Here is a 21,169-nt window from a genome sequence, read left to right as displayed (position 1 = left end):
AACCCTTTTCACAGAGTATAAATTTAAAAATGATTGTCTCAGTTGAATTTAGTGATTATGAAGCAGTACTTTTGTTCAGTGTAAAAGGGCCTTTGGGGGGATCGTAAAACAAAATGCACCGCTACTGTCAAAGATCTTTACATCAAGGGAACCAATTCAAGATCGTGCCCGGCAGTCTGATCAGAAGCGACAATTTCTTAGTGACAACCGAGCGAGATATTACAGGATGAAAACGCTCGGAGAATTTGTCCATTGAAAAACCAAATGTGGGCAATTTGTTTTTGATGTGATCAATTTATTTTAACTTGAGCAATTTAAAGAGTGTGGTGGTCATTCTGTGAAAATGTCAACATCCGACTTCCGTTTGAACTCATGAATATTTATAACAGATCGTGTCATTTTACACGTCGTATCATTTTACACATCGTATCATTTAGCCATAGCTATTTTTAGCTGACCTTGTAAGCCATAATTTGGGGTCGAGTTAAAGTAACAAGATGTTGTCTCTTCATACTATCCTTCTGTGTTCATTAACATTGCAAACCTCAGCTGATCTATTGTCAGAACATTCCTTCTTCGCTCCTCTGGATGAAGATCAAAATGTAAAACTGTACTGGAACGTAAGCATTGAAAGTAAAGAAATATTTTTCACCGTGGAAGCAAACACAACTGGATGGATAGGGTTTGGAATCTCTATTGGACAGGGAAAGATGAAGGGAGCCGATATTGTAATCGGTTGGGTAAAGGACGGTAGATCATATTTCCAGGTTAGTTTGAAACGAATTGGTTAATTTTGTTTCTTAGTTACTTAAATTCCGAAACTTTTTACAGGCTCTCTTTTAAGGATTTGCGAGTTTTTCCATTTCTTTTTGTAAATATTACATAAATATATTATTTGTAGCGCGTTTAGTGCATTACAAGACGGATCGTCAGCAAAAAAGCCGCTGTAAGTTGAATCGTGGATTATATTAGATGTGGACATTGCATTGTTTCGTTTACAACCAAGGCAATTGTCAGAAATGCTAATTAAAAACAACAACTCACGCATACAATGTTTACGTTGTGGATATAACGCAAATCAAAACATGTAATAAAGCGACTTGTTAAGATGAATTCAAGAGATATGCCTGACAGAAATTTTGGCCGAAGCATCGACTATTTGACGTTTTCGCAAGAAGTAACGAGAGAACAGGAACTTGCGAAACTTCAGTATTGGTCCATGTTTTAATATGAAATGACAACTCACGCATACAATGTTTCCACTTTGGATATACTGCACATCAAAACATATAATAAAGCGGCTTGTTAAGATAAATTCAAGAGGTCACTGACAGAAATTTTGGCCGAAGCACCTTATTGTATCGACTATTTGACGTTTTTGCAAAAAGCAACAAGAGAACAGGTCGGAACTTGCAAAACATTATTATTGATTCATAATGTCACAAATATGACGCAGGTAGCAGCTGAGTATAGGTGAACTAAACAGACCAGTTCTAGTAAATTAGGTACTTTCAAAGGTTGTTAATGAAAAATTAAAAAGGAAAGACTGATAAAAGTGTTTCACTCAATTCAGCCGGAGGGCAAAAAGGACCACAAGGAAATTTGCATGGAGCTAGCTACTTCAGTCCTTTTGTTAGCAGGAAGCATAATTGACAACTTAGAACAAAGAACACTGACGCAGAATGACTTGCAAATATCGATTTGATATCGAGGTTGCAAAAAATTCATTCACGGAAAAAGAGGCTTAAATCCCTAGAAAATAAGTATTGAACTTGTTAAGAGGCGATCTCTGTAAGAGCGGTCCAGAGCATTTCGCATCGGAAAAAAGTTTTCCCTCAAACTTTGCCCAATAAACTATCTTTGGTAACAAGTAAATAAAACCACACTGGTTTCTGGAAATACTTCAAAATAAAATTTTTAGAGCTCTCAAAAGTCAAAGCTGCAAAAGACCCTTTTTTGACCTCTTGCGACATCGAAAATTTCAAAAGTTGAATAGCCCGGTCCTCGTATCACACCGCATGCAACAAAAAATATTTTGTCTTCTTAAAGTGTGTGATATACAAGGTGTATAAAATGCATTTCAATTTTGATATTCGTTTATTCAGAGGCTCGTCGCAATTTATTTAAAAACACTCGTTGGACAGCTTTCTGAAATTGGTTAAAAGTACTCTTTCTTTCTCGATTGATATTGCTCAAGTCCAGACCAGACCATTAAAAACTCCGCTTGATTTCTGCTATTAAGATGTTTGGCTGCAGAAAAATATAAAAACATCTTGCACTTATTGATTTTCTTCGCCGAGGTGACTTCGAACTTTTAGCGATATTGCAAGCGTGACAGCCGATTATGCAAATTAGTTCATTGAGCAAACTCCGACCGTTTTATGTGAGTAGCTCAATAAATCTTAGATTTTAACCATTTTAAGTAGAAAATATAGTAGGACAGAGCTTTAAAACCACACCGATTAATACTTTAAGCATTTTAAAAGGCCAAGATTTGACAAATTTTATTATCTCGTGACGAAAGACGTCAACAACAACGTATCGAATATCATAATTTGATTAGCGCTCGCAAACTCTTTTTTAAAAATTTGGCTTCTGTTATTTCATATTTGAGTTCTGATGGCTTACGCTATTCAAACCTGCATGAACATTTCAAAATTAAACTACAGGATTCTATTTCGTGTAACCGGCGATAACAGCACACACTGAAATACACCGTGACCAGTGACTCTGTCACGTAATTCCATCGTGTAATTGTCCTGAATACTTCTCACGTCTAAATAAAGCAGCGATTTCTCGGATTTCTAGCTGAAAGGAAAAAAAATTATATTTGGTCGTCACATCTGTCTGCATAACAGTCTCTGTTCATAAGTTTGAAGAGTTCTTGTAAAAAAAAAATTCGCATTCGCATAACGGGTGGACGTCATAACTAGATTGCATAACAACTGCACTCCGAAATCAATTCCTCCATTTTTGCAAGAGGTGCTGCATTTGTATCTTGCGTTTTGAATGCGAGCTCAAAATGTTCGTATATGTCTCTTAGCATCTTGACTTTGAGACTAGACAACCTTGCTTCTCTTGCCAACGAGCACACATCATAGATATCAAACATGATTGGATGTTTCAATCTATCTCATCCATTACTGTGTTCCTCGCCTCTCTCAAACACCCTTCGTCTACATCAGACGCGGATGCTTCTATCAAGTGGTCGTCTGCGTCGGTGGCATCATCCGATTCTTGTTGTATTTTAGATCGCTGTTTAAGGCACAATCTCGAGAAGAAACCCTGAATCTGTATGTTGGATAACCACTCTGTTCTATCGAACATTCTCTCTCCATCTATTGTGCAAGCAGTTCGCATATCCTTTGCTACTTTCTCTGGGTTTGGTTTCTGCCAGTGTCTCATCCGATATTAAATTTCTGTTTCAAGTACTGCCTGACGTTTTGCGAAAGCCGTTCACTTTAACCTATCCTATGAAGAGCCCATCCCAACCTTTGATGTACTTTTCAAGGGTTCTGTGGCCACTGCAACCAGTTCAGTCGAACTTTCACCCTCTAATGACAATGACGGAAAGTAATGAACCCACTATCTCTTCACTTTGTCATTAAGACTTTAAGTCATGCTCGCAGGGACAGGACTTACATGATGAACTAGCTAGTTCATATGGAAGTCAAGGTCGGCCTGGGTCTTAAAATCTTCATCGCAACCAGGTTCAGGGCATTGATAGGAACTACCGTCGTTGCCATCACTGCTTTCTCCTGCTGATGCAGTTCGTCGAGCAGTAGTGGGGAAAAATGGAATCTCCTCCACCAGATCCGTCATTTTTTTCTGTGGAAAAATTGCAATTTTAATTTTACCGAATAAACTTTCCAGGCCCAACATTAAACGCTCTCCAAACGCGCAGGCCCTCTTGAGTAAGTTGCTGAAAGTGGCAATCTTGATGTCCGAGCCCTCGTAGAGATGATACTAGCCAACTGTTGTGATAGTAACCTGCTTCATCCGATCTTATAAAGGCCTTTTTCATTCCTGAATTTCGTAACTTTATGGTGACAAAGAGATTTTCTAGGACTGACAGCACTGAAAACCAGTCTTTTTTACAGCTGTTAAGAAGGTGTACGTATTAGGTTACTTCATACAGATAGTCTTCCGCTTGAAAACTACCCAATTGCATTGTGTACTCAGAAATAGCGCCTTTTACTTCTTCAAGAACACTCTTCAGCATCTCACAATACTCACACTTCACGTTGTGACTGTGACTGCATACTTTCTGAACGTCAGTGTCACCAGCATGGCTCAGTGCAAAGACCCTACAGTGATCGGCACATTTGCTATCGTCCTCTTCGCAGTGATTACGGCATGTAGTCTTCAAATACAACTTGCTCTCCTGAAGCCTCTTCCGAACTTCTTTACACTAGTCCTTTTCTGCTCCCGCGCTTTCCAATTCGTCTGTAATTTGGAGAAAATTCTTGAAACCATCCGCTCCATCAGCTGCAGTATCGTGTAAACCTCTATAGAACGCCATACATCTTAGAAATGGCCTTTGACATTTGCAAATTGACAGAATACCGGCTCTTTAGCCGTTTGGAATCGCTACCAGGGTGTGTCGGATACTGGCACGCTGAACTTTGGCGCCAGAACTTCCCATAAGTGTGCCTATGTTTTGCGCAGACCCACATTTTGCCATAACTGAGTCTTCTACATCGAACAGGCCAGCCCTTGCAAAGATAAGCTCTCCTTCTGTGAAACTCTCTTTTGACAAAAGGATTAAGCAGAGATGACTCTTTATTGAGTCAGTACTCTGAGGCAAGTTAAACAAACCGGAAACTCCTCGTGAGTCTCCGAACGAAGTTTCTGAGGAACGCGACTGAAAACAGGACTTCTTTTGGCGAATACCCCCTTAAGAATTTAGTTTTATTAATCCCAAGCAAACCAGTACCGAAAGAGACATATGAATTACAGCTAATGCAATTACGCACTTTACAGTATAGATATAGCTAATTGTTGGAAAAACGAGGTCACACGTAACGTAATAATTTATTTCCTCAAAAATCGCGGGGCCCTTTTCCACAAGAACTCCCTAGAGTTCTGAATAGAAACTTTCATAAAGACAGGTGTGCAGACAAAATTTCCCCTAATTCCTGCCGACCAGAATTCGGATCCAAAAGGCGATGTTATCGCTGCTTTATTAAGAAGGGAGAAGCAATTGAGGATAATTACACAATTGAATTATGTGACAGTGGTCACGGTGTATTTCAGTGTGTGCTGTTATCGCCGGTTACACTGAATAGAATCCTGTAGTTTGGTTTCGAAATGTTCATACAGGTTTGAATAGCGTAAGCCATCAGAACTCAAATATGAAATAACAGAAGCCAAATTTTTAAAAAAGAGTTTGCGAGCGCTAATCAAATTATGATATTCGATACGTTGTTGTTGACGTCTTTCGTCACGAGATAATAAAATTTGTCAAATCTTGGCCTTTTAAAATGCTTAAAGTATTAATCGGTGTGGTTTTAAAGCTCTGTCCTACTATATTTTCTACTTAAAATGGTTCAAATCTAAGATTTATTGAGCTACTCACATAAAACGGTCGGAGTTTGCTCAATGAACTAATTTGCATAATCGGCTGTCACGCTTGCAATATCGCTAAAAGTTCGAAGTCACCTCGGCGAAGAAAATCAATAAGTGCAAGATGTTTTTTTATTGTTTTTTTAGAGGGCACGGTAACGAATCTTGCAATCTGATTGGTTCTTTACCCGGTCAGTATTTTCCTATCTCTGCCCACGGGCCACGGTAACGCTTTCGTGAGTCGCCGAGTACATCCCAACTTTCGTTGTCATTTTTCATAAATATACCTCGTTTTCTGGCTGGGCTGTATTTTTAAGCAAACACGTCGGTCACTACCTCAAGCCGATAAATAACTTATGAATCCTCTCTTTTCTCTCTATCAAATCACTTTGGTTGACAGAAAATTATTGGTTTCAGAATGAATTTGTATAAACAATAGTGTCATTACGTTAGTTGACAAGCGGCCTAAAAACCGTCTGCAATTAATCGTTCACAAAAAGTACCCAGAAAGTTGAAACGTGAGGTATTTGGTTACAGTTAAACTGAACGATGGAACTTTCATTCATTTCATATCTGAATTTTCTCGAGCAATTTGTTCATAGTGAAAGAGCGAGCGAAGTTTTAAATTCTACAACAAATATACGCTCCTGGTGAGTCTTTCCAATTCCGTTCAATTTGGACATTTGTACCTTAAATTGCACAACAGAAATTGAAGGAATTTTTTGAGAAAAGGCCGCATTATATTCCCTAGTGTCTCGTTGGAGTGTGCCGTTCGAATTTAGTTTTTGTGAAGGAAAGATCAGAGTTAAACACGCCATTACAGCAAACAAACGAGCAAACTCTCACAACTTCAAAATAAAAAAATTGAATTTACTCACAATTACTTTCCTCGCCGTTTACTTAATGAACAGAGGTAAATCTTCGTACATGAATGAATGGTCGATGAGAGTGAATAATACTTTCCGTTAGATCATAAACTGATTTTGAAGAAAACATTGTCGTGACAGTCCTTGCCAAACTAGTTCTGTTGGTTTTCAAATGTTCCAACGCTTTTTTTTTTCTTGCGCGCTCTCTAATTGACAGGTGTCAGATTGTGACAGATACTTGTAAAAATAATGTTTCAAAGTTTGTTTGGAAGCCTTCTAAATCACCTTTATCGTTACGGAAATGAAAATGTTTCGCTGAGGCATCTCTCTTAAATTTGCATCACCTCTATTTTAACTACCATTTACCCACTCAAAAATTGTTCAGTTTACGGAAGATCTTGCCGTATTTACGTCCATAAATCATTCAGGTTCTTTCGGAAAGAATTTCGTCAAGTTTAAAAACAATAAATATGTTATTTACCGGCTAAGGGTCGGTCCGTATGGTGAAAAACTGTGACCTCGGTCTTGAAAATGCTGCCCTCGGCCTACGGCCTCGGGCAGTATTTTCAAGACCTCGGTCACAGTTTTTCACCATACGGACCTCCCAGCCGGAAAATAACATATATATATTTTTCTGCAGCCAAACATCTTAATAGCAGAAATCAAGCGGAGTTTTTAATGGTCTGGTCTGGACTTGAGCAATATCAATCGAGAAAGAAAGAGTACTTTTAACCAATTTCAGAAAGCTGTCCAACGAGTGTTTTTAAATAAATTGCGACGAGCCTCTGAATAAACGAATATCAAAATTGAAATGCATTTTATACACCTTGTATATCACACACTTTAAGAAGACAAAATATTTTTTGTTGCATGCGGTGTGATACGAGGACCGGGCTATTCAACTTTTGAAATTTTCGATGTCGCAAGAGGTCAAAAAAGGGCCTTTTGCAGCTTTGACGTTTGAGTGCTCTAAAAATTTTATTTTGAGGTATTTCCAGAAACTAATGTGGTTTTATTTACTTGTTACCAAAGATAGTTTATTGGGCAAAGTTTGAGGGAAAACTTTTTTCCGATGCGAATTGCCCTGGACCACTCTTACAGAGATCGCCTCTTAAATGAGCCTTAAAATTTGGATAACTTAAAACTTCGAAACTTCTCAATAGCATTTCAAATAAGGAGTTAAAGAAAGCTCATAAAACAACTTACTTAACTCCGTCAAAACAGACAACAAAAGTATGTGAAAAATGACCACGTCAGTTCTCCAATGTCGAGGTCAAAGTTCTTTGACGTGATTGTGAAATCACGCGAGCCGCACGTGAATACAAAAATAACAAAGGGGGGAAGGGAAGAGAAAAATTGCAATTTGAAATTTAAAAACGAAAGAAATATTTCCCGTACGGCCCTCCCACTCAGTCGATAAGTATTTTATCATTGAACAGCTATGTGTTAAACATTTCGAAAATTTGTTTTTGAGCTTGCTTTTCTTTCCCTCTCAAATAATTTACGATAAAGAACACATTACGAGAAGTCTCAGTAAACCTGTCCAAAAATCCGCAAAACGAGTCTTGTGCTTGTGATTGTTTTTATCTAGTTTTGACCAGCCTGGTGATTCTTACATTATTTTAATTTGTTTTTTTTTTTGGTAGGATCGACATTCTAAAGGTTACTCAGTTCCAGAGGTGGATATCCAACAGAATTATACATTGATTTCACTTGAAGAGAGAAACGGAAAAACTGTTATGAGTTTCAAAAGAATGTTTGACACGTGTGATCCACAGGACAACAATGATTGAGGTTCGCAGTATATAACATTAGAATTATTTCGTTTTTACTCATTTACCTATTCATTAGCTATTTTTTTCTTGTCATTAATGTAATGAAGGGGGAAATCTTTTGAAAAAAAGAAGGAATTGCATATGGATTGAGCTTTTGCGTACCAATTTCATGATCAATGACCCACTTTATTAAATGCGTGGTCTACGATCTCATATTAAATATGAAAGCGTTCAACTCTAAGCCAAAAAGTGTCTTGAGGAAAATAAATATAGACCATGGTAATACCATTTTCCTCAGTCTATTGTACAGTTCTTTAGAATAATCGAAAGAACTGTCATCGATTCGTCTAAGTAAGTAAAAACGAACCTTCACAGAAGAAACTGGTTAGCTAACATTCTCTCTACGATCCAGGCTGGAACTACAAAAGTGATTTATGCCTACCACATGGATGACCCAACCTCAGAAGAAGAAATAGCCCCGCACAAGATAGGACACAAGGGATCAAGGAGTCTGTTGTTGCTAAACAGCCCTGAAACAATACCGACCTTACCACCAGATACTGAGACATTCGATATACGACATAACGAAGTAAGAACTGTAAACGCTAGTATACGCCCCCAGTCCAGAGCTATACGTTTCTAGAGGCTTATAAACTCCACTCCCTTAGAAATGATATGTAGCAAAAGAAAAACACAAATTTTATGAATGAGTGAACGCAGAGGAAAGATGGGACAACCGTTGGCAAAAATGAAGGTTACTTGAATGAGGAATAAATTAATAAATGAATGAATAAATTAAATAGTTAATTAATTAATAGAAGAACAAATAAATCAAATAATTAATTAATTAATAGAAGAGTAAATAAATGAATGAATGAATAAATGAGTTAATGAATTAATGAAAAGAAAATATAAATAAGAGAATAAATGAATGAATTAGTAAATAGAAGAATAAATAAATTAATAATGAATGAATAAATTGATAAATAAATAAATGAATGAGTGAATAAATAAATGAAAACATTAATAGATGAATGAATGAATAAACTAATAGATTAATAAATGAACAAATAAATGAATGAATAAATTAATAAATTAATAAATAAATGAATGGATGGATGGATGGGTAAATGGAACGATGGATGAATGTAGGAGTGCATGGATTAAAGATGGATCGATCGATAAATTAACACTGTAGGAACAAAGGACGTGCAAAGAAATAAGCTTATGCCTTATTTGCTAAAGTCAAGTGATCAATTTGTGCTGGCTGTGATGACTCAGGTTTCTTTTAATTTTCACTTTGATATATTATCTTCATTTCAGACCGCTGTTCCAACTGAACGAACGAGCTACATATGCAGAGCATTTGAGATTCCAAAAGTTAACGAAACGCATCACATTGTTATGGTAAGATCTATTGAACTCAAATAACACACTTAGCATTCGCTTCACGGGAAAATTGGCTATACAGTATTATTGTTATTTGAAATGTGGTTATATACATTTTTTGTTTTCTGCCTACCTCTTGTTCTGACTTTCTCTTACCGTCTTCGTTTCCTTTTTGTTATTTATCTCCCACCTTTCCGAAGATTTATTTTGTCCGGCTTTCTTTTTCTCATTGCTCTAGTTCACGTTCTTGTCAATTACCAAACATATTCCATTTCTATCAATACCATACTATCTATCGAACAATATTCGATTGTACTACGAGACCATACCAAAGTTCGATCAACGTGCAAATTCCTAGCCATGTTCGATGACACATGACTACTGCACGAGTAATGTCAAACCACTGCGTTGCTCCAGTCAGATAAATACAGAAACATATAACAATTTCGACAAAATAGGTACAGTATACGTTTGCTGTACGAAAACGAGTGAAATATTGGGGCGAACTGGTGAAGGTGGGGGCGATCTTGTTTTCCTCCAGGGGGCGAACTTACAATGAGGCGAAACTTCCATGTACCCTTTTTTTTTCTGCATTCTCTACATCCTCTTTCTTTTTCATAATCATCTCCTGCCTTTCCAGTAAAATTTTAATTTTTCTATTTGCATCTAGGTTGAGCCAGTAATTCAAGCGGGTCATGAGGGCATCGTACATCACATGTTATTGTACGAGTGTAGCGATCACTACCCAACACATCTCTTGAATTATACCGGCGCGTGTTATAGCTCTAACATGCCTCCCCCTGGGAGAGAGTGCGTAGGAGTATCAACAATTGCTGCATGGGCTATTGGTGGAAAGGTGAGTTAAGTGATGATTTTTTTGAAAGCGCAGCTAAATGTGTGTACTGAAGACATCAAGCATTCTCTTAGAAGGAAAGAAGAGAATGGATTCAAAATTTCAAGCATAGGGAATGGGTATTTTTAGCTCCAGGGATCTTAAATCCAAATCTTAAATCAGGCCAATAAAAGGAGTTTTTCCAGTATTATTTGTGAACAAAGATTCAGGTCATTAACCATCTATTCGACTCAATAAGTTTTAATTGCATCTTTCAGGAATTTTATTATCCCGAGAATGCTGGATTTCCGATAGGAAAAGCTGACAGCCCTAAAGTCGTCATGTTAGAAATACATTATGACAATCCTGAGAAAAAAAAAGGTAATCATATGATGATAAAATAACACCAAAGTGCCCCATCAAACCAGAGTTTAACCCAGTTTCTGATCCTTCTGAGCGAGAACCCAGTCTTCCTCAACTTACCTTCTCCCCCTCCCTCCCCCCCTCGCTCTCATTCCCCCTCGGCCTAAGATTTTTATTTAATATTCCTGGGTGTGGAGAGAGGCGAGATAAGTTTCTTGTCCAAGAATACAACGCAGTGACCCAGTCAGGTCTTAATTCAAGTCCTCTCGACCCGGAGTTCAGCACGCTATTCGTTGGGCCACTGCGTCTGGCAAAAAGTTTCAAACAGAGTAGAAAATACTAATCATGCTAAATCCACCGTGCACTCTCTACAAATTTTTAACTGTTAATGCTGCGATGCCGGTTATACAGGCTTCACGAACATTCATCTTTCACAGCGAAATAAGGAACATAAATTTCATCGGATTTATGTTAAAAAAGGGTTGAAGCCATAACTTGAAGATGATGTTTGTGGCTCCGAAACGCGGTGTTACAAAATAAGAACTGAATTGATCGATTTCTGATTGGTTCAATTAAGGACTGAATGACAGCTCTGGCCTAAGGTTCTACCACACAAAGCAACTCAGACAGTATGATGCAGGGGTGCTGATGGTTGGAGAAGGGGTTTCAAGGTCCATGATTATCCCACCAAAACAGAATGCTTGGCAGTCGGATGGTTTCTGCCTCAAAGAGTGCCTGAAGGAGGTGGGTGAATTTTATCGGCCGTTTTTTAAGGAATTTCGAAAAAATCGGTGAAGTTGTTTTTCAAATAAGTGTCAAAAGTAATCATATATTACATGATTCTTCGTCTCTGTGCTTTGCATTGGACAAAATCTGGTTATTTTCTAACCAAATTGGACTACAGTTACAGCACGGTCAATCACATTTCCGATTATTAATCTAGATAACTTGTATTTAAGTTAATACTTTCCTTTTTTTATCGATCGATATGGCTTCTCCTTGGTTTTAGCGTTTACAGTACTTAATCGAATCGTGCTGTTTTTCTAACAAATTTAATTTACTTTCGTTAAAGAATTCATTTCATGCGACATTTTCCTAACGTTGTGTATTACCCTTAGGGAATGAAAGACTCCAAACTGCCAAAAGGAGGCATAAATGTCTTTGCTGTTTTGTTGCATACGCATCTGGCGGGTAATCTTGTAAACTGAGCCTTTACACATAACGTTTCCTTATTAAAGTAATTTAGATCATTACAGACCACAACAAGGAGCCTTTTTCTTTGTCATTCAGTTCGCTCCAAGTAAATGAATCTTATATCAGTTAGAAACATTGCTGGGGTGTTTTAGTCCTTATTAGAGTAATTTTTTTACTTGCACGGTAATCTACTTTGAATTGCTGGGATTTCTAGACAGCCACCTTGTGTTCAATGCATTTCGAACTGATTCTGAAACTCGCGCGTGAAGTTATAGCCTCTGTGTATGAAATAAATGCCAGGAAACTCAAATGTTGATGAAGGGCAAAGAATTCAAAGTTGTCTTTTTACCTCCGGGTTTGGTATTTTACACTTTCTAAAGGAGGTACACTTGTCTTTTTTCACGCGGCTTCCTGTTGTAATTCTTCCTTCCTCCTTTTTCATGCCTTTGCTGTTTAGGCCGCAAAACCTGGGTTCATCACGTGAGAGGTGATGTGGAGTTACGAGAAATAGCTCGAGATGATCATTATGATTTTAACTTTCAGGTATTGTTATAGTTTGATATTGGATTCCTTTCTCTCTCTTTTTAGAGGTGTCCTTGCTTTAAAACATCGATACTTTTCGATTTTTTCGTTTCGGTTCGTTTCTTTTCCTTCTTTTGTGTCCGCAAGATTTCTATTCAACAGCCCCAAACTAGTCAATTATTTGTACATAATAAATTGTATCTAAATAAAAATAATATTCAAACGTGGTCTTATCTCGTTATTACAGTCATAACAAAGAAAATATGAATTTCTTACGAAAATTTATTTTTATTTTGGTTGATTTATTTCCTTTTAATCATTATCACAGGAGTATCACTCATTGAGGAAGGAGGTTCACATTGCTTCGGTAAGAATATTAGGACCTGCATCTCACCAGCTGTTTTTATTGCCGAGGGAATCACTAAAGTAAATTTACAGTGATAAATCAGCTGAGAGGGGAACACTATACTCCACGGAGTACTCGAAAATGGGCTTTGTGCTTCAAGAGAGGCTAATTTTGAAACTACGAGTACGTTTATCCTTGAGTTGTACCAAAGAAAGTCAACTGATTGTGAAATAAATAAAAAAAAAATTACAAAAGACGCGGAATTAGGAAAGATCGATGGCATTCTATGGTTCTCATATCTCTTCTTTAAAGCTGGGTTTGTCACTGAATTTTTGCTACATTTAGTATCTCGCTTTCCAAGCTTCCCAAATCACTAATTTGGTTGCTTGCCACGGAAACCATTACCTATTTAATTTTCATCCGTTTTCGTTTCAAGTGGAAGGCAAAAACCTTTTCACTACAAGAATTTTCTCAATTTTGACCAGTTGATAATGACTGACTGGTAGATGAATCTGATTGGATAGTATTACTTGCTATTTTTAAAATCGAAATTTCTTTTAGTTGCTTAAGAACTGTGCGATTTCGCTTGCTTGAGAAAAAGCAACTTGAAATGGGAAATTGAATTGCATCGATACCATGTATTACACCATTAAAACAGATTTTCCATTTATTTTCCTGACAGGGTGATTCGTTGATTAATGTTTGCATTTATAACACTGAGGACCGACAGACAAAAACAGTGGTGAGTGATCATAAGCTGGGGAAACACAAAGAAAGCGCCCATACCAAGGACTTCAGTAACTAAAGTTACTGAAGTTACCGCTGACGAATGAAGAGCTTTGGGCAATTGTCATTTCATGGAGACAGCATCTCGGTTAATACGAACAGACCAGGTGTAGCTAAATATCAGCTGTATGGATTCCTGCAAAGTGTCTAGTCTACATAGCGCAGATTTTCTGAGAAGCTAATTTTCAAAACGGAAATTCTCAAAAATAAAAAGTGTGGATTTTAATTATTTTAGCACATGCTAAGCAATTTTTGGATCATTATCGTGCGACTTAAATGTCCTTAGTATCCAGGCCTCCACAATAAGAATTTAACACGTTCAAATGGTTGTCAGCCATGAAACCGAGAGGTGTGGGCATCACCATATTTGTTCCATTTTGGGAAACTTGTACTGAAAATGGATTTTAAATGCGAAACGCGTAATTCTATGTGGCTCAGTGGTAGAGCGCTAGGGCGTGGAATCTGAAGGTCAGAGGTTGTATTTCTTGTAAGGATTCGGACTTTTTTTTCTTTGTGACCCTTGTGACATGACGGAAAAAAACATATTCCTTCATTTTGTATTATGTACACGAACGTTCATCAATGTTAACTTCCAAATTGTGATCTATGTGTTTGACAACAGGGTGGACTTTCTACAACTGACGAAATGTGCTTGTCATTTCTGATGTATTATCCCAAAGTTAACCTCACAAAGTGCGTGTCCGTGGACTACAGCGCTTACCAATCATGGAAAACGGCGTATAACAAGTAAATTGTTCAAAAGAGACGTTAAGCCTTTCTCCTTGAAAAAATTTACATGTTTAAGTTCGTGACTTGCATTTGCACTTTTGATTTGAGAGCAGCCAGGTGTGCGACATGTTAGCATTTAAAATTGTCATGTGAGCAATTTGTTTTCTCATGCAGAGGTGGTGATCAAGCACAACTCAGCTTCTGGATAAACGCAGTCAACAATGGCTTGAGGGAAGCTTACCAGGGTTCCAAGAAGGTGTTTACAACCTGCCAAGCGCGTGCACATGTACCAATACAGGTAAATTTAATTACCTTTGGAGGATTTCTACATAATCATGATCATTGCCATCGTTATCATTTCATTTTGAAGTGAGCTCAGCAAATATTTAAACAATTGTTTCTTTGCTTCTTCAAACTGTTAGACCAACAAAGGATGGGAATCAGTTGCGGGTTGTATCCTCGTGTACCGGTACACAAAAGAACGAAACATTAACGAACTGCGTCACAACTCCATGTATGGATATGAAAACAATAGGAATTCCCCCGTGTACCGGTACACCAGATGACTAGGTTCATAATGATAATAATCATGGTCAAGAGTATGAAATATATACGCTAACCGTGGAATGTTTTGTGTTTTGATTTTCCCAAAGGCTCGCGTGTATACAATACCCAGAAAAAAAAAGTGGCCCGTGAAATATTCCACAGTGTACCATTCGAAAGCGTGATATAATTAGAATATATGACATCGTTCACTGCACTGCTCTGTGACCGCATTGCATTGTACTATCCTGTTTTCGTTTTACAGGGCGTTGACAGGGAACAACATTCAAAGCCAATAATCAATAGTCCCTATAAACCAGAAGTGGTTTGCCCTTCAGCACGACCGCCATCAACAAGACCGACGACTTCGAAAAACGTTGCCATAGACAACAGAGGTGCTACAAGTTACCTACTGCTTCTGTCTACATACATATACCTGGCAGCCTTTGCTGAACTCTAAATCTCTTGGTACTTTGGCAGAAAAAACTTTGTTACCCGAATTCGAGTAACATATCGCATAAAGCCAAATCAAAACGAGATGACTGTGTTTGACAGCTTTAGATGATATATACGTAGTGTGCATTAATTAGTTCGGAACTGAACTGGTCAACATTTAACGTCGGGGAGGAGGGGGGAGGGGAAGGAGGGAGAGGATTCTGGTTGTGTCACAATAAAATTTACTGATCCCCTAAAAGGTTCTGTAACATTTATAATCCCTCTTATTGGCAGTTAATATTGTCAGCGAATTATACCCCCCACACTCTTCGCACTATGTTGGCAACGACTTATCCTCAAAGAATCCTCCCTCCCGTCCCCCTCCCCCTAAGTGATTAAAAGTGACTAGTTCCTTTCTAGTGATAAATAGCAGCGTTCAGCATTTAGCATTTAGCATTCAGCATTCAGCATTCAGTATTCAGCATTTAGCATTCAGCATTCAGCATTCAGCATTCAGTATTCAGCATTCAGCATTCAGTATTCAGCATTCAGTATTCAGCATTCAGTATTCAGCATTCAGCATTCAGCATTCAGCATTCAGTATTCAGCATTCAGCATTCAGCATTCAGTATTCAGCATTCAGTATTCAGCATTCAGCATTCAGCATTCAGCATTCAGCATTCAGCATTCAGCATTTAACACTTAGCACTTAGCATTTAGCATTTAGCATTCAGCATTTAGTTTTCAGTCTTCGGCGTTTAGCATTTAGCATTCAGCATTCAGCATTCAGCATTCAACATTCAGCATTCAGCATTTAGCATTCAGCATTTAGCATTTAGCACTTACTATTCAGCATTTAGAATTTAGCATTCAGCATTAAGCATTCAGCATTTAGCATTCAGCATTAAGCATTAAGCATTTAGCATTCAGCATTCAGCATTCAGCATTCAACATTCAACATTCAACATTCAACATTCAGCATTTAGCATTTAGCATTTAGCATTCAGTATTCAGCATTCAGTATTCAGCATTCAGCATTCAGCATTCAGCATTCAGCATTCAGCATTCAGCATTTAACACTTAGCACTTAGCATTTAGCATTTAGCATTCAGCATTCAGCATTCAACATTCAGCATTCAGCATTTAGCATTCAGCATTTAGCATTTAGCACTTACTATTCAGCATTTAGAATTTAGCATTCAGCATTAAGCATTCAGCATTTAGCATTCAGCATTAAGCATTAAGCATTTAGCATTCAGCATTCAGCATTCAGCATTCAACATTCAACATTCAACATTCAGCATTCAGCATTTAGCATTTAGCATTTAGCATTCAGCATTCAACATTTAGCACTTACTATTCAGCATTCAGCATTTAGCATTCAGCATTCAACATAACTACATTTACTCAGTATTTTGATGAAAAGTGGTCAGTTTTAAACGTACAAAGTTAACATTCAACGCTCGCTTTTACAGCTCACGTAATCTAACTTTTTTTTACTTTCGGTTACGAGCCTTTACCTTGTGATAAGTCTGGGAATAGTTTTTGATAACTGCTACAAGTAAAATTTATACTTTTTGCTATATATAACATTCCGTCTATCTTGTTGTCCCTGCCGTTTTTATAAGTATTTTTCAGTAATCAAGCATCATGCACTTCTGCAGAATGAGGTGGAGCTGAAGGGTAGACTTCTTCAGGCGTTCCACCCTCTCAGACCACGCAAAATGAACTGCAGACACAAGCCTGCTTAGTAGCCATGTAACCCATTCCAGATCCCGAATGGTCATCTTTACACATATTCAGACAAGGTGGCGATTACTACTCCGTTTTTTCTTGTGGTGCAAATTAATTTACAGTTTAGCTCTTATGAGTAACAAACTCCCTTGCCAGAGTTGCACTTAGTCACAATGAAATTTTTTAAAGTTCGGTTTGTCTTCTTGTTTTATGGTTTTCCTTTTTGTTTGAGCCATTTTGTTTTGTAGGAAGGGTGGTGGAGGGGGGAGGGGAGGGGAGGGAGAACGGAAGGATGCTACTGGAGAACCTGTGTCTGTCCTCATGCTTCATGACGTGTTTTTGTTTTTCTATTATCTACTTCTCGTGTTTCCTAATCATGTAATCATTCAGAAAACGATCTGATATAAACCAAAGAGATAAAACAGCAAGTCTTTTCCATTTGCTTCATTTCTTTGAATAACCTAACTATTCCGTTATATAAATAAATTCTTCATATAATGGCTAATTTTAATTGCAGCTCCTCGACGAAAATCGTCAATGTTCTCTAGCTCACATTGGTCTTCAAAGTTCATTAGCTTTGACTTGTTTCGCGTATTCTTTAGCGCTTTTTCTTTCCAAATATCTCCGGTTCTGAAACCAGTTTCTAATTTGAAGTTCTGTCATTTCCAGTCCTCTCGCCAACAGCGTGCGCTCGTCTCAGGTCAGATATTTTTGGCGAGAAATGAATATTTGGCCGAGAACAAAGCTTCGAGAGCAAATGTGAAATCGGCATTATCAGTCGACATGCCAGCAGGCCAGGAGGGGTTTATTCATTGTAGAACCCTCCAATAATTTTTGCATCACGTGTTGACTTATTTCCAGAGCAGTGGCTGACGATTGAGTTTACTGTTGCATGAAATCTCATTTTCGAGAGCTATTTGAAGGTGGAACCCGGCCGCCTTCAGTGATAAGCTTTTCTTTTTCTTTTTTTTTTTTGCCTTCTGTCTTAAAAAAGAGGCATTGAAACGATATTTTTTCTGCAACTAGGGGAACGGTAGACAAATAGTAGGCTTTGAAACAAAACCCACATCCAGTGACCCTATAAACGAGTTATGTCTGACAGTAAGTATTTAACGCTTATGCAAATTATGCTTCAGAGAAGTCAGAGGCGTAACGCTTCATTAATATGCAGTTATAGAATTATTACTACCTGAAGTAATCAAAAAAGCAAGAGGACTTTATAAAATTATTAGCTTCTTTATGTTTAAGTGAAGATTCATCCTCGAAACCTGAAAAATCTTCGTTATTGCCTTCACAAATACCTACACAAAAACATCTGACCCTTCCCCCCGCCTCCTCTAAGACAAAAATAACCGGAAGTGTTACTCATATAACCGCGTCTGTATGGACTTTCTTAAGAGGAAGTTAAGTCTCTTTCAACGTCAGAGCTAGACACACACAGTAGTAAAGTCATGAGAAAAAACGCGTGGGCTGTTTCTGAGGAAGTGTGTCTTCGAATTCACGACTTCCCAGTGCCACGGGGGTATATTTCAGCATTTTTGGTCGACCGACCAGAAAATCAATTTTTATACAACCGTGAGTACTTGAAAGAGTATCTTGGAGTCATCAACAATCAAAAGAGTTCTTTTCCGGGGCATCGGTATTTTTCCAAGCTAGAACAATTTGGGAGCCTCCATTGTGAGAAATGTGAGGCATATATGGAATATAAGCGAATGTCGTGTCAAGAGCGAAATCCCCAGCTATGTAAATTTTGCGAGAAGGATTGGACTATCAGCGCTCCACTTCCAACTCGACGACCATATCCCGACTATGGCAAGCTACCAAACTTCCCTTGTCTCTCTTGGAGTGCAACCCCTTCCAATGGCCGTGAGTCGGAAGACTTCCAGCCTCGAGCTCAGATTAAGCGACTGTTTGAGGAAAGTGAACTAGTCAGTGGGAACAGTGAGGCTATTAGAAAGTTCTCGGATAAATACATTGTCCCCGAAAAGCTTGTGGCAGAGTATGTTGAGCACCTTGCCCAGATAAAAATGCGCAAGGAGAAAAAAGAAAGAGGAGACTGAAAGGGAGCGAATGGAACGGCTGAAACGGAAGTACAATGGCATTGACTGGGTTGGACTGTACAACTCCGATAAGCTGTCGTCCTTGAGGGTGGATGAGCTATCCTTGTACTTTTCCCATCACAAGATCACCTTCAAAGGGAAGAAAGCTGAAAAGGTCGCAATGATCAAAGCGCACATTGGCAGCTTGCTGTACGATTCAATGGAGTGTCAACAACCTCGGCAGCCCCTGCTAAGAAATATGCAGCAAAAAGTGACCTCATCACTTTCCGAGGTTGAAACTGACTCGCAAAGTGATGTAGTAGATCGAGTTGTCGGTTCAAGCCCGAATAGCTTAAGTGACGAATCGTCACCGGAGACTGATTTTATACCAGAACCCCGCGCGGAAAAATAACCGCCGTCAAAACATGGACGAAGGTGGGCACGGGTCGAGAGAGACGATTATGTTAGTTGGGAGAAGATAGTTTTTGATGTATTATTTCGACACCTGTAAATAATTTAGATAAATCTTGACTGGTAGCTTTGCTTGTATATACAAGGTTTAGGTTTCTATACACTTCGCGTGTTTGTTAACAAATAAGAGTCAACTAAGCGACATGGAATAATTTTCTCCTCGCCAAAAAATCTGTGACCCTCCCCCGGCTGCGAATAAATTCAATTCCCAATTTGTAAAAAAATTCATTAATGACCCTCCCCTCTCAAGTTTAGATGGGTGAACATATGGATTAATGGATTTACAGTTGGATCGATGGATAAATTAACACTGAAGGGACAAAATATTTGCAGAATATTTGAGATTCCAAAAGTTAACACATCACTTTGGCAGTTATGATAAGATTTATTTATCCCAAATAACATACTTAGCTTCTGCCACACGGAAATATTGCCATACAGTATTATTGTTATTTGAAATGTGGTCATAAACATTTTTTGTTTTCTGCCTTCCTCTTATTCTGGCTTCCAATCTTGTTTACTTTCTCCTCTCTTATCATCTTCTTTTACTTTTCATTGTTCATCTCACACCTGTCCAATTGATTAAGTCGTCAAGATTTTTATTAACAAAGCTACCTAGATCCATTGCTTTGGTCTTGGTCAGGTCAAAGGTCTTTTTCACCTCAGTAAGCGCTGGTTTAACATCTGAGTTAATGGCATAAATGACTTTATAGGTCTCGGCGCAGGGACAGGCCTTTGCATTTGTTTTTTCCTTGTTGCAAGGACAGGCCTTTGCATTTGATTTGTCCTTGGCGCTGGAACAGGTCTTTGTGCTTCTGCAGGCTTTGACGCTGGTGTAGGCTTTGGTTCTGATGTAGACTTTTGTGCTGATATTGGCATCTCACTGAAAGAACCTAGCTTTTTATTCTAACATCAATAGTTGAGGTCTTACGCCTTTCACTTTGTTTCGACAGGTCAAATACATGGAGACTGTAGAGTGATTTCAATTCAGACGGACTAGTATTACAATGAGCAAGGTCTGGAGTCACCATATACCCGAGCAAACTGATTCTGAGCGATGTCAAGGTCGTAGTCGAATAATGGATACTTCACATTATTCAGGAAGATGTTCATGCTCTGAACATTACAGTGGTCAAATGTGTTTGGATTTTGACCTTGGTTGCCATCCTTACCAGTCTGGAAAGCAATGATGACGTACCTTGGCTTTTCTGGACTGACTGGCGTTTGAGTGTAAAACCTTCATTTACACTCAAACGCCAGTCAAACTAGTACTCTGTGGTACTGAGATTGTATCAGCCTGACGCATCCTATAATCAGCTCTAACCTCAGTCTTGCTCTCCATTTCTTTCATTGACCTAAACTTTTCGCCATCTTCAGGCGTTACATGTGTCATATACCACGTGATGCTATCAAGGGTAACTTTTCCATCATCTACTGCAGCAGCCTTGAAGATAGCGTCACTATCAGCCTTCCTAAGTCTAACGTAGACTATTTTTATGTAGTCTTCACGAAACCCAAAGATTTCCTTTAGTGGTATTTGTGCCTGGGAAGCGTCCTTTTTGTCTTAGTGTCCAAGAATG

At 38.3% G+C, this 21,169-nt stretch overlaps 1 protein-coding gene across 1 annotated transcript; it reads left to right on the top strand.

The window, feature by feature from the left end:
- The first annotated feature begins 432 nt into the window (after positions 1–432).
- LOC131770180 (DBH-like monooxygenase protein 1) lies at positions 433–15,840 on the top strand. The gene is made up of 14 exons (XM_066158650.1): positions 433–767; positions 8,078–8,217; positions 8,612–8,795; positions 9,530–9,613; positions 10,266–10,451; positions 10,706–10,808; positions 11,368–11,534; positions 11,909–11,981; positions 12,442–12,527; positions 12,835–12,873; positions 13,535–13,594; positions 14,261–14,385; positions 14,542–14,665; positions 15,176–15,840. Exons 1-14 carry the CDS (start codon positions 498–500, stop codon positions 15,368–15,370), a joined length of 1,836 nt encoding a protein of 611 aa, XP_066014747.1. The 5' UTR covers positions 433–497; the 3' UTR covers positions 15,371–15,840.
- Positions 15,841–21,169: the final 5,329 nt, after the last annotated feature.

The sequence above is a fragment of the Pocillopora verrucosa genome, chromosome 11 (genome assembly GCF_036669915.1).
Source record: "Pocillopora verrucosa isolate sample1 chromosome 11, ASM3666991v2, whole genome shotgun sequence".
Taxonomy (NCBI): Eukaryota; Metazoa; Cnidaria; class Anthozoa; order Scleractinia; family Pocilloporidae; genus Pocillopora; species Pocillopora verrucosa.
Note: the sequence above shows the minus strand (reverse complement) of the source record. Positions and strands in the feature narration are given on the sequence as shown.